Source organism: Dipodomys spectabilis, unplaced genomic scaffold (assembly GCF_019054845.1).
Source record: "Dipodomys spectabilis isolate Male_0828 unplaced genomic scaffold, ASM1905484v1 ptg000053l, whole genome shotgun sequence".
NCBI lineage: Eukaryota > Metazoa > Chordata > Mammalia > Rodentia > Heteromyidae > Dipodomys > Dipodomys spectabilis.
The window spans coordinates 13,149,250-13,161,817 of record NW_024870730.1 but is presented as its reverse complement, the minus strand read 5'-3'; the positions used below and the strand labels follow the sequence as shown (position 1 = coordinate 13,161,817).

The 12,568-nt window shown below is 45.6% G+C and overlaps 2 protein-coding genes across 2 annotated transcripts; one reads left to right on the top strand and one right to left on the bottom strand.

The window, feature by feature from the left end:
• The first annotated feature begins 517 nt into the window (after positions 1–517).
• Pnrc1 (proline rich nuclear receptor coactivator 1) lies at positions 518–3,786 on the top strand. Its single transcript, XM_042679569.1, has 2 exons — positions 518–1,380; positions 2,688–3,786. The coding sequence occupies exons 1-2, from the start codon at positions 850–852 to the stop codon at positions 3,129–3,131; spliced, it is 975 nt and encodes a 324-aa protein (XP_042535503.1). The 5' UTR covers positions 518–849; the 3' UTR covers positions 3,132–3,786.
• A 4,234-nt stretch (positions 3,787–8,020) lies between these two features.
• LOC122107776 (peptidyl-tRNA hydrolase 2, mitochondrial-like) lies at positions 8,021–8,578 on the bottom strand. Its single transcript, XM_042679599.1, is given in 2 exon segments — positions 8,021–8,139; positions 8,142–8,578. Coding segments are annotated over 2 exon segments (537 nt in total). The 5' UTR covers positions 8,560–8,578.
• Between the last annotated feature and the right edge of the window lie 3,990 nt (positions 8,579–12,568).

Sequence of the window (12,568 nt, the reverse complement as noted above, 5' to 3'; positions counted from 1 at the left end):
TCTTTTAACCCTTCTGGGGCCTTTCTAACAGCCACATTACAGATTCGTGAACTTTCTGTACCCTGGGAAGCTAGTTTCTATTAAACCCCAGGGTTCAGAAGCAGCGATGATTAAAAAACAAAACCAAAACCCAAGAACCACAGTTCATTAAATATATGGCTTAAATGTAGACTGATCCCCATGCCTAGGACAGAAATCCTTCTAGTGATCTTTGAAATCTTTTTATTTAAAAAAAAAAAATCATAATTTTGTTGCTGGGTTTAAAAAAAAAAAAAAAAAGATACTTCCCCAAGGTCAGTAGTTGAGAACCATCAAGCTGGCCTACAGGCTTCCGAATCCCCCCGCCGCCCGTGGCGCCCGGCCAGCCCCGGCTGCGGGTCCCAAGCCCGGAGCTGGGGGGAGGGGGGGGGAAGGGGCGCGGGCGGGAGCGCCGCGGGGGCGGGAGGCTGCGACCAAAGCCCAACTTCATTGTTCGCGGGGCTGACTCTCCTCGAAAGGGCCCGTTGGCGGCGCCTGCGCAGTGCGCGCTCTTTGTGCCGGGCTGCAGCGGGTGGCTAGTGGAGGAGTCTGGTCCCCGAGCGCTGGAGGCGGAGCTTCGGAGGCGTGGCCGGGCCCGCCCGCGTGCAGATTGGGCTCCCACAGGGCGGCGGGCGGGCCCGGGGCGGCGCTTCTGATAACAACACTCGGAACCCGGGTTGAGCTATTTGTTGCTGCGCCGCCTTTGCCCGAGCTCCGGTCCGCGCTCTCCTGTAGCTCTCCCAGCAGCAGCCGCCGCCGCCACCCTGGGACCCCCGGCTTCACACCCTCGCCCTCCTCCCCGTCCCGCAGAGCCACCTGCCTCCTAGCGCCATGACCGTCGTCTCCGTCCCGCAGCGGGAGCCGCTCGTCCTGGGCAGTCGTCTGGCGCCGCTCGGCTTCTCCGCCCGCGGTTACTTCGGGGCCCTCCCGATGGTGACCACGGCTCCGTCTGTGCCCCGGATCCCGGACCCCCGGGCGCTGCCCCCAACCCTCTTCCTCCCGCACTTCCTGGGGGGAGACGGCCCCTGCCTCACCCCGCAGCCTCGCGCTCCCGCAGCGCTGCCCAACTGCAACCTGACCCCGGCGGGAGGCACCCCGCGGGCAGCGCCGAAGAAGCGACGGAAGAAGAAGGTGCGGACCGCCCCGGCGGGGCAGCTGCCCAGCCGCTTCCACCAGTACCAGCAGCACCGGCCGAGCCTGGAGGGCGGCCGGAGCCCGGCCAGCGGCCCAAGCGCAGCGCAGGAGGGCTCGGGCCGGGCCGCTGCCTCGGCCCCGGCGGCCGCCACCCGAACGGAGGGATCGAGCCCCGTCCCCGGGCTACTGCAGCCGGCGGAGCCCGGTCAACCCCCGTTCCGGAGAGAGGTGAGGGCCGCGAGGGCCCGGGGCCGCGGGGCGGGGGTGGGGGCGGGGGGCGGCTGTTTACTCGGGAGGGAAGTTTCCGTGACGCCCGCTGGGTGGGGGGGGTGGGGAAAGGGGGCGGCCTGCGCTGGCCCTGTTGATTGGCTCCCGGGAGCCAGCCAATGGGGTGGGCGCCTGGGCCCCAGCAACAGCCCCGATTTAGAAGGTTGGCGGCGTTCCAGGGGGTTTCGGCGTTCGGGGCGCGCGCGGCGGTGGCAGAGGGCGGGGCCCGCAGGAGGGCTGACGTCAGCGCGCTACGTGCCGAGAGCTCGGGCGCTCATGAAGGAGGCGCGGCTGGCTCGCCGCGGACGCTGGCGCTCCTCGCTTCCTCGGCGTAGAGCCTGTGGATTGGTTCTAACGGCCCCGGTGAGGGGATGAAGGTGCAGCCGCCAGCGGCCCCCGGGTTTCGTCTGCGTGCCCCGCGTCGGGCGTCCGGCTCAGCCTGCCACAGCCTAACCTATTTGGGCGACTCCCAAGTTCCAAAGTTGGCCGCCTCGGACGCCGAGTTCCGCCTTCCCGCCGCGCTGCCCGGCCCGCCCGGTTCCGGGCGCCGGGATCTCCCGCTGCCCGGCCCCGCCAGGCGGGGCTTGGCCGAAGGCGTGTGCTGTTACTACCGCTGCCTAGGTTCTTTTTCGGAAGTTCCTGGTGTTTGGCCCGCCGTCGGCAGTGAAGGGATTGGGAGGCAAAGGACCAAAATGCAGACCGGATTAAAGGCTTAAAATGAGACTTACCAAATATCTTTGTGACTTGGTTCCAATCATTTTTCACGGATGCTGCGGTGAAACTTGACGGACAGCTATTTGTGAAGAGTGGGTTGAGACCCCTAGTGGAGCTGTACCCTAGGGGAAAACAGATTTGCTGTATTTATTTCCCTAAACAGCCGTCTTAGTCTTCAAGCTTTAAAGTTTTATGACTTGATGAAATCTGATTGGGGTCCTAGTCAATAAAGTTCGTTTCTCCAGACAGAAATGAGATCTTATTTTTCCCATGATCTCAGATCCACTCCTTTGAAAAAGGTCATCAAGGTAAGTGAAACAAATTCAGGAGCGAGTACGTATTTACCCTTTACTATTTATAGTTGGAGGAAGATTTAGATTGTTCGACGTTTATTTCTGATAACGGATTTAGCCCCAAACAAGAGGCTTACATAGTAGGATAGTCAGTGATGAATACAACAGTGAATATAAGTCTACAGGAAACAAAATGTGTGAGGTTTGTAACTGATTTTTATCTTGAAGCTGTATTTACGTTTGTGTTCCTTATCTTTGTAGGTTTTTAAATCAAAGATGGGAAAATCGGAGAAAATTGCCCTTCCCCACGGCCAGCTTGTGTATGGTATACACTTGTGTGAACAACCAAAGATAAACAGACAGAAAAGCAGACATAATTTGCCACTAACCAAGATGACCTCTGCAAAAAGGAATGAAAATAACTTCAGACAGGATTCTGATATGCCTGATAGAATTCAGAAGCAGGAAAAAAAGCCTTTTAAAAATACTGAGAACATTAAAAGTACTAATTTGAAGAAATCATCATTTCTAACGGAAGGAAGCCAAAAGGAAAACTACGCTGGGGCAAGGTTCAGTGATCCACCTTCTCCTAGTGTTCTTCCAAAGCCTCCTAGTCACTGGATGGGAACCACTGCTGAAAATGCCAACCCCAATAGGGAGCTGATGGCAGTGCACTTAAAAACGCTCCTGAAAGTTCAAACTTAGATTTGTAATGTAAAACAGTATTCCCCAGATTTCTGGACTCTAAAGGAAAATGGGTACAGAAATGGAAATTTGCCTTGTTGCAACACACAAGTGCAAAAGATGAGCTTAAAAAAAGTTACATACAAACAGCTTGTATTATATTTTATATTTTGTAAATACTGTATACCATGTATTATGTGTATATTGTTCATACTTGAGAGGTACATTATAGTTTTGTTATGAAAGTGTATTTTGCCCTGCCAACCTGGTAGGTGTTTTGTATATATACAGTGGAGAAATTTTATGTGCTAAGGCACATGGAAGACCGATTTATTTGCACATGGTACTGTTTTTCTTTTTCAAGAAACAACTGTCAAATCTCAAAAGTGAAAATCTAAATGTGAAGTTTACTAATGCACTACTGAAGTTGAAATTTGTGGCACAATCATTGTGAACATGAGGTTTGTGTTTCTTTAAATTGATTTCTGCCATCTAATCTGTAATTATTGGAAAACTATTCCCATTTTTACCAAACGTAATTTCTGGTTTGGGTATATAGCCATTGTTTCACAAACTTAAAATGTCTCTAATTTTAATGCCAACAAAATTGGTTGTAATCAAATTATAAAATAATAATTTGGCCTCCCCCCCAAAAAAAATAGTCGTCTTGACTCTTTGTGTATGACTGTTTTTCATGTGTGAATGTCTGATCTGGAGATTTTGTGAGATTGGAGTGATTGGGTAGTTCTGGCTGGCCTCAGAACTCATATGTGTCTCAACATCCCAGGTGCTTAGATCACAAGGTTGTATTACTATACTGGCTCTTGTGTGACTGATTTTTAACATTCCATTGCATTGACTTTATACCTGATTTTAGTATTCTCTTCCTACAAAATTTAGAAAATTGAGGGCTGGGAAAGTGACTCAGTGATAGAGTGTTTGCCTTGCATGCATGAGGCCCTGGATTCAATTCCTCAGCACCACTAAGCAGAAAAAGCTGGAAGTGGTGCTGTGGCTCAAGTGGTAGAGCACTAGCCTTGAGCTGAAGAGCTGAGGGATAGTGTTCAGGCCCCATGAGGACAAAAAAAAAATTAGGAAGTTCAGTAATAATTCTACCTCTGAGAACAAGAATTCCCCATCTTATAACTGGAATTGGGTATAGATAAAAGTAAACCTGGTTAATGTATAACTGGAGTTTTATATGTGACCTATTAAGTACCATTTGACAACCATGCCATACCCTTCAGTGACTGAAATACTTGGGTTTCTTATATTGACATTAACCTCTTGAACCAAGGAACATATAATTGAAAAAGGTAATATTTGAGGATTTAGTTTTGAGGAGGGCAGTACCAAGGGCTTGCACTCAGCACTTAACACTCTGCCTTAGCTATCTTGCTCTACCACTTAAGCCGTAACTACAAATTGGCATTTTACTAGTTAATTGAAGATCTGGTATTACAAACTTTTCTGTCTCCCAGCTGGTTTTGAACATTAATCCTCAGATCTCGGTAGCTATATACCCAGATGTTGGGACGTGACTCTAAAGCTTGTTTGGGAGTAAATGAACTTGGGGAGAAAAGGCTTCTCAATAGTGTGTGTGTGTGGTTGTGTGTGTGTGTGCGCGCGCGCACATTTGTATTTCCAAGAAAATTCTTTTTTTGGGGTCCAGTCGTGGGGCCTGAACTCTGGGCCTGGGCGCTGTCCCTCAGCTCAAGGCAGCACTCTACCAATTGAGCCACAGTGCTACTTCCAGCTTTTTTCTTTTTGCTTATATGTTGCTGAGGAATCCAGGGCCTCAGGCATGCAAGGCAAGCACTCTACCACTGAGCCACCTTCCCAGCCCTTTCCAAGAAAATTCTAAAAAATTTAACAGGCAGTTTTCATATACAAAGCTAAAGTTTGGCTCATAAACTTTTCTGAATAATTGGGTAGTATTTCCATACAGGAAAAGAAAGAATTGAGTACATGATTCTGTAAGGTGATTTAGATGAGAAAAACCATACCTGAGTCTTAAATTTACCTTCCCTTTTCATTTCCTCTACCTTTCTCTTTCCATCCCAAATAAAATTGGAATACTGGATTTATTTGGAACTTCAACCGAAGAATCCCTTCACGTTAGGCTTGAGAAAAGTTAGTAATACTTTTGCCTACTGAATTCAAATGACTTCAAATTAATCTTAAAAGCAATAGTGCCTTCTCGTTTTTTTGGGGGGTCCGGTCGTGGGGCCTGAACTCTGGGCCTGGGCACTATCACTCAGCTCTTCAGCTCAAGGCTAGCACTCTACCACCTGAGCCACAGCGCCACTTCCGGCTTTTTTTCTTTTTTGCTTATGTGGTACTGAGGAATCAAACCCAAGGCCTCAGGCATGCAAGGCAAGCGCTCTACCACTGAGCCACCTTCCTAGCCTGTGCCTTCTCATTTTGAGACAGGATGTGGCTACATAACCCAGTCTGACCTTGGATTCACTAATGCCTAGGATTATAGTAATGGGATTACAGGCAAAGACTATCAAGCCCACCACAATACTTGTTTTAGTTTTTTAATCAGTATTTTGTTGAAATGCGTGGTAATAATGAAAAAGAACTAATGCAAGATCAGGCAATGTTAATTCCCTTAAGCACTAGGGCCCAGAATGAACCTGGAAAAGGAAGGGAGGGTACAGCTAGAATCATCCGGTGAAGGTAGAGAACTGTAGTGAAGTATGTTGGCTGTGGTGATTGACTAGGTTCTTTGAGTATCTGGACCCTTAATTCTCAGCCATGTTTTTTTTTTTTTTCATGTTTTTAAGTTTAAAAAAAAAAACCAAAAGCATGATGAAAGGTTTGGGCTGTCCTAAGCTCAAAGCTGTCTTGTTTCTATTGCTGATTGTCCCACAAGTAGTGCTAAGGAAAAAGCATAATTAAATGATTTGAGATTACAGAAAAGAGGGAGCCCAGTTTTGACTAAGGGCAGAAACAGCAAGTTTTTGTTGTGGTTTTTGGATAGGTTCTTGCCCAGGTTGGATATTTAAACTTTTTTTTTTTTTTTTGCCAGTCATGGTGCCTGAACTCTGGGCCTGGGCACTGTCCCTCAGCTCTTCAGCTCAAGGCTAGCACTCTACCACTTGAGCCACAGTGCCACTTCCAGCTTTTCTGCTTATGTGGTGCTGAGGAATCGAACCCAGGGCCACATGCATGCAATGTAAGCACTCTACCACTGAGCCACCTTCCCATCTCCCCTCTTTTTTTTTTAACAAGCTCATCCCTCATTTATAAGTATTGACCCTCCTGATACCCAAGCTTATCAGGAAACAAGTACAAGGATATTCATAGGAAAATCAGTAACATTTTTTTTTAAAAAAGCAAAATAAGACTCTCCCTTGAAGTTTCTACATCTATAAAAGCCTCATCTACATGCAAATTAGTCTCTTCATAGAGACTATACCTTAGTGGTAACTAAGAATGCTAAGAACTAAATTTCCATGGTTTGAGGTACTGCGTATGGGAGTAATCAAATGGATCAGTGGAGAATAATAATTGAATTCCTTGCACCTTGCATCTTTTCAATATTTAAAAGAATTCTGGTTGTTGCCTTCCAATTTCTCAGGCTCAGAAACCTGAAGCATAGTGTTTTAAATGTGTTTAAGTGTCTGGCATTGTCTCAAGAAATTAGTTTTTCTACTTCATTACATTTCCCAGGTAGGTGAATTTTAATTATTTAACCTTGCTGGATGATACACCAACAGTATTACACATATTAGTGGAGCTTGAGGCAAAAGTGAATTAGCACAAAGGTACATTTGCTTTAATTCAAGAATGCACCACTTCCCTCCTGTAGACAAGGATTCCTGTTACCACATTACAGACCTACCTGTACTGAGATATCTTGTAGTAATGAAGGTGTTGGTTAAAAAATTGACAGCAAGTTTTTGAGTTTTTATTATAAATCATAGTGAATGCTGAGGAAATACCAGAAATCCTGTGGAATCCTGCTGAATGAACATAAGGATAAAATATATAGCCAGACAGTCTTAAAGTAGAAAGGTTCTGGAATGTGAAATAGGCCTTTGAGTAAATAATTCATCTTAGAAGAGAGCAGTATCCTAGAGAAACTAGGATGTGCATGTGGAGATACAAAAAGGATATTTATTGCATGAGAAAAAATGGATATAATGTCAATTTATAAGGAAATGGATAATACATTTATATAGTATAAAATAGTGAGACTAGTATAATGTACTAGATTTGTATCTAATCCAACTATAACGAGAAGAAAAACAAATTGTATTAATCTTTTTTTTTTTTTGGTCCAGTCGTGGGGCCTGAACTCTGGGCCTGGGTACTGTCCCTCAGCTCTTCAGCACTACCACTTGAGCCACAGCGCCACTTCCAACTTTTTTCTTTTTGCTTATGTGGTACTGAGGAATCGAACCCAGGGCCTCATGCATGCAAGGCAAGTGCTCTACCACTGAGCCACCTTCCCAGCTCTGTACTACTCATTTTTAAAAACATCTAAAACACATAAAAATGAAGAATGCTAGATTACTCACTAAATTCATGGTAGTGATTGCCCCATAGCAAGTAGTGAAAATAAGGATGAAGCGAGGACTATATGACATTCAGATTTCCTAACAATCTACTGTTGGTAAACTGATTATCTCTTGAGTGCTGGAATTACAGGCATCTAGCACAACACTCATTTTAGGGCAGATTTTGAATAGAGATTTTAAGCATCAATCCTGAAAAGAAAGGAAATGAGCTTGCAAAGGGTTGTGAGGGCTGACATTCCTTCTGGCAGATTCAGGTATATTTCTTTTTTTTTTTTTTTTTCATCATGAGGATATTTAAGTTGGGGAAGAAATCCAGTTTTATTATAATTTGACAGGTTTCAAACACTGTGACAGGATTACCCTCACTCAAAAACCCATCTAGTAAAGTTTTAGGTGACCAGTAACTTTGTCAATTACGTCTGCTGGTCCTGGCCCAATTCCTAGGACAGTATGAGAGCCTGGTTCAATCTGAGTACGTCCAGCATCTTGGATTAACTTACAGTCAGCCCCAGCATTTTTGCATGGGTCAGCAATTTGATCAGGGTTTCTTCATCAGGGGCTTTGACTACCACTTTGGCCTGGCCACAGTATTCCCACTGTTTGAGCACTTGAGGGTTTTTCCTTTGGACTTGCTTGTAGGCAGAAACAGCAGCATGAGAGCACTGGGCAGCAACTTTTCCTTTCCCTATCTTTAAGTCATTTCGAACCACAAGAATCATTTTGTACTCCCCACTCTCTCCCATGATGCTTGCTTCAGTTCTGGTCTCTGCATCAGGCTCACTTGTCAGGCGTGTGGGTGGCATCCCAAAGTGCATCCTGAGGCCCCATCCCAGGCATATGCCACAAGCAACTCCAGCAGCCAAGCTGAGTGCACCAGGATGAGCCAAATACTCCATAGCCAAGGACTTGGAGAGCATCTAAACAGGTCCCTTCACTCGCGCGGTTCAGGTATATTTCTTTTTCTTTTTTTTGGTCCAGTCATGGGCCCTGAACTCTGGGGCCTGGGCACTGTCCCTCAGCAATTCAGCTCAAAGCTAGCACTCTACCACTTGAGCCACAGTGCCACTTCCGGCTTTTTTTCTTTTTGCTTATGTGGTGCTGAGGAATCGAACCCAGGGCCTCATGCCTGCAAGGCAAGCGCTCTACCACTGAGCCACCTTCCCAGCCCTCAGGTATATTTCTTATGAACAGATGGAAACTCATTTTAAGGTCAGAAAATTCCACAAATTTTCCAGGCATCAATTTTATTTTTTTGTAGTAATTAGTACTGACTTTAAGCCGATCTCCCAAATATTTGATCGTAGAAAATTTGACTTATTCATGGTTTTAATCAAACACCTAAGATTATTACATATGATTACTAAAATTCTGACATTTGTCCCAGCATTTATAGCAATAAGCTGGCTGAATTGTGCCTTCCTGCTTTCTTGATATTTCTCAACTCCTGTATTTTTTCTTTTTTCCAGTCCTAGGACTTGCACCCAGGGCCTGGCCCTGGCCCTGAGCTTCTTTTGCTCAAGGGTAGCACTCATACCACTTGAGCCACCGCACTACTTCTGTTTTTTTCTGTTTATGTGGTACTGAGCAATTGAACCCAGGGCTTCATGCATGCTAGGCAAGCACTAAGCCACATTCCTATTCCATTTTTGTTGTTGTTTTTGGTCAGTTATGGGGCTTGAATTCAGGGCCTGGGCCCTGTCCCTGAGCTTTTTCATCTCAAGGCTAGCAGTTTAGCACTTTGAGCCATAGTGCCACTTCTGGTTTTCTGGTGGTTAATTGGAGATCAAGTCTCAGAGACTTTCCTGCCTGAGCTGGCTTTGAACCATGATCCTCAGATCTCAGCCTGAGTAGCTAGGATTACAGCAGTGGAATCACTGGAGCAAGGCCTCCTATATGGTTTTTGAGCAACATGTCTATCTATGATGTGTAAGATATGTTCAGAAATTAAAGGATAAGTAGCATAGCTGGAAATTAACTGTAGATGGTATGGGCAAGAAAAGATAAATGTGATTACAATATAAGCTGCATTCTCTAAGATACCTGAAGAGCTTTGAAAAAAGGTAAAATCACCTCTTCCAGAAAAAGGTGGTTAATTTTGATTACTAGAAATTTCCTCTGGGAAGTTGGCCCTTTAGAAATTGCATTGAGGGGGCTGGGAAGGTGGCCTAGTGATAGAGCTCTTGCCTTGCATGCCTAAGGCCCTGGGTTCGATTCTCCAGCACCACATAAGCAAAAAGAAAAAAGCCAGAAGTGGCGCTATGGCTCAAGTGGTAGAGTGCTAGCCTTGAGCTGAAGAGCTGAGGGACAGTGCCCAGGCCCAGAGTTTAGGTCCCACGACCGAGACCCCCCCCCCAAAAAAAGAAATTGCATTGAGCTAATGGAATCCATAGTTTATTCGTTAATAATTAATTATATTAATTTAATTATATAATTAGTAAATAGGAAAAAAAGGTGCTGGTAGTTCACATTTGTAATCCTAGCTACTCAGGAGGCTGAGATCTGAGGATTGTGGTTCAAAGCCAGACCAGTTAATTGGAGATACCTAATTAACCACCAGAAAACGAGTGCTAGCCTTGAGAGAAAGAGCTTAGGGACAGAGCCCAGGCCAAGTTCAAGAGAGACTATCAGCACCACCACCAATAAAAAAGTAAACATTGTTTAGAGTTGGGCCTCAAAAAATAGTATTTGAATGCCAGGTGCCAGTGGCTCATGCCTGTAATCCTAGCTACTCAGGAGGCTGAGATCTGAGGATCATAGTTCACTGTGAGCCTAGGCTGTGAGACTCTTATCTCCAATAAACCACTAGAAAATTGGAAGTGGCGCTGTGGCTCAGGTGGAAGAGCTCTAGCCTTGAGCTGAAGAGCGTAGGGACAGCACCGAAGCCCAGAGTTCAGGCCACATGACCGACAAAAAAAAAAAAAAAGATAGTATTTGATACAAAAGGGGAGAGCACAAGTAGGAGATGAAGCAAACATTATTGTAGGAAGATATAGATGACCACCAGTAGTTTAGGAGAAGTGTAAGGAAAGTTGGTTTATTTGCTAGGTATATTTGAACCTTGAACTTGATGCTGATGAACATCCAACTTTATTCTGGGGCTTGAACTCAGGGCCTGTTCACTGTCTCTGAACTTCTTTTTTTTGTTTTTGTTTTTGGGTCCGGTCATGGGGCCTGAACTCTGGGCCTGGGCGCTGTCCCTCAGCGCTTCAGCTCAAGGCAAGCGCTCTACCACTGAGCCACCCTCCCAGCCCCCTCTGAACTTCTTTTGCTCAAGGCTAGCACTCTACCACTTGAGCCACAGGGCCACTTCTAGGTTTTTCTGCTTATGTGATACTGAGGAATTGAACCCAGGACTTAATGCATGATAGGCAAGCACTTTACCATTAAGCCACATTCCCAGCCTCCAACTTTGTGTGTGTGTGTGTCTCGGTGTAGGGCTTGAATTCTGGGCCTGGGAGCTGTCCCTCAGCTCTTCAGCTCAAGGCTAGTGCTCTACCACTTGAGCCACAGCACCACTTCCAGCCTTTTCTGCTTATGTGGTGATGAGGAATCAAACCCAGGGCCTCATGCATGCAAGGCAAGCACTCTACCACTGAGCCACCTTTCTAGCCTCATCCAACTTTATTCTTGTAAGAATGATAGTTATCAAGTTTTTGAGGAAGGAAATGAAACTCATGTTTTAAAATTTTAGGGCTTTGGTGCTCTGGGGCTGGGAAGGTAGCTCAGTGGTAGAGCGCTTGCCTTGCATGCATGAGGCCCTGGGTTCGATTCCTCAGCACCACATAATCAGAAAAAAAAAAAGCCGAAGTGGCTCTGTGGCTCAAGTGGTAGAGCGCTAGCCTTGAGGTAAAGAGCTGAGGGACAGCGCCCAGGCCCAGAGTTCATGCCCACGACGGGATCCAAAAAAATTTTAGGGCTTTGCCAGCACTGGTGGCTTATGCCTGTAATCCTAGCTACTCAGGAGGCTAAGATCTGCAGATCGAGGTTCAAAGCCAGCCCAGGAAGTAAAGTCCTCTTTTCTCCAATTAACCACCAGAAAACCGGAAGTGGCTCTATGGCTCAAAGTGGTAGAGCACTAGCCTTGAGCGAAAGAGCTCAGGGACAGAGTCCAGGCCAGGAGTACAAACTCCATGACCAGAATAAAAAAAAAAAATTAAAGGCTGGAGGTGTAGCTTAGCAGTAGACTACTTACTCAGCAATAGTCTCCAAATTCAATCTTCAGCATCAGGGCCTTGCACATGCTAAGCAAATGCTCTACCACTGAGCTGCATACCATGTCCAGAAATTTTTACTCGTAACGTTTGTTTATCTTAGGACAGTTACACTTCAAGTAAACATTACATATAAACAAAGTCCCAAAACTACTTTGCAATGAAATATAAATTAGACCAATAGTATAAAACTAAAACCTGGGTACAAATTTCAACAATTTGACCCATTATCTGTTAGCAGCTACAAGATAACAGCTGTATAAGATTTGGGCATGTTCACAGGAAAACAAAAAACAAGCTCCTCTGGCCATCCTTTTTTTCCAGTCCTGGGGCTTGAACTCAGGGCCTGGGCACCTCTCTGAGCTTCTTTGTGTTCAAGGCTAGCGCTCTACCATTTGAGCCACAGCATTACTTCCAGCTTTTTCTGAGTAGTTTCATTGGAGATGAGTCTCAAAGACTTTTCTGTCCAGGTTGGCTTCAAACTACAGTCTTCAGATCCTAGCCTTCTGAGTAGCTAGGATTATAGGGGTGAGCCATTGGCACCCAGCAGGACATTCTTGAGTTGAATTTGTTTTCCAGTACAAATGTTGGTAGGTAATATCTCTAAAGAAGGAGGGAACTACTTATATTTAGTTAAAAGGAATCCATCACCAATGTCTAAGATAAAAATATCTGCCTTATTCATAGATGGTCTTATGCTATATACAATGGCCTA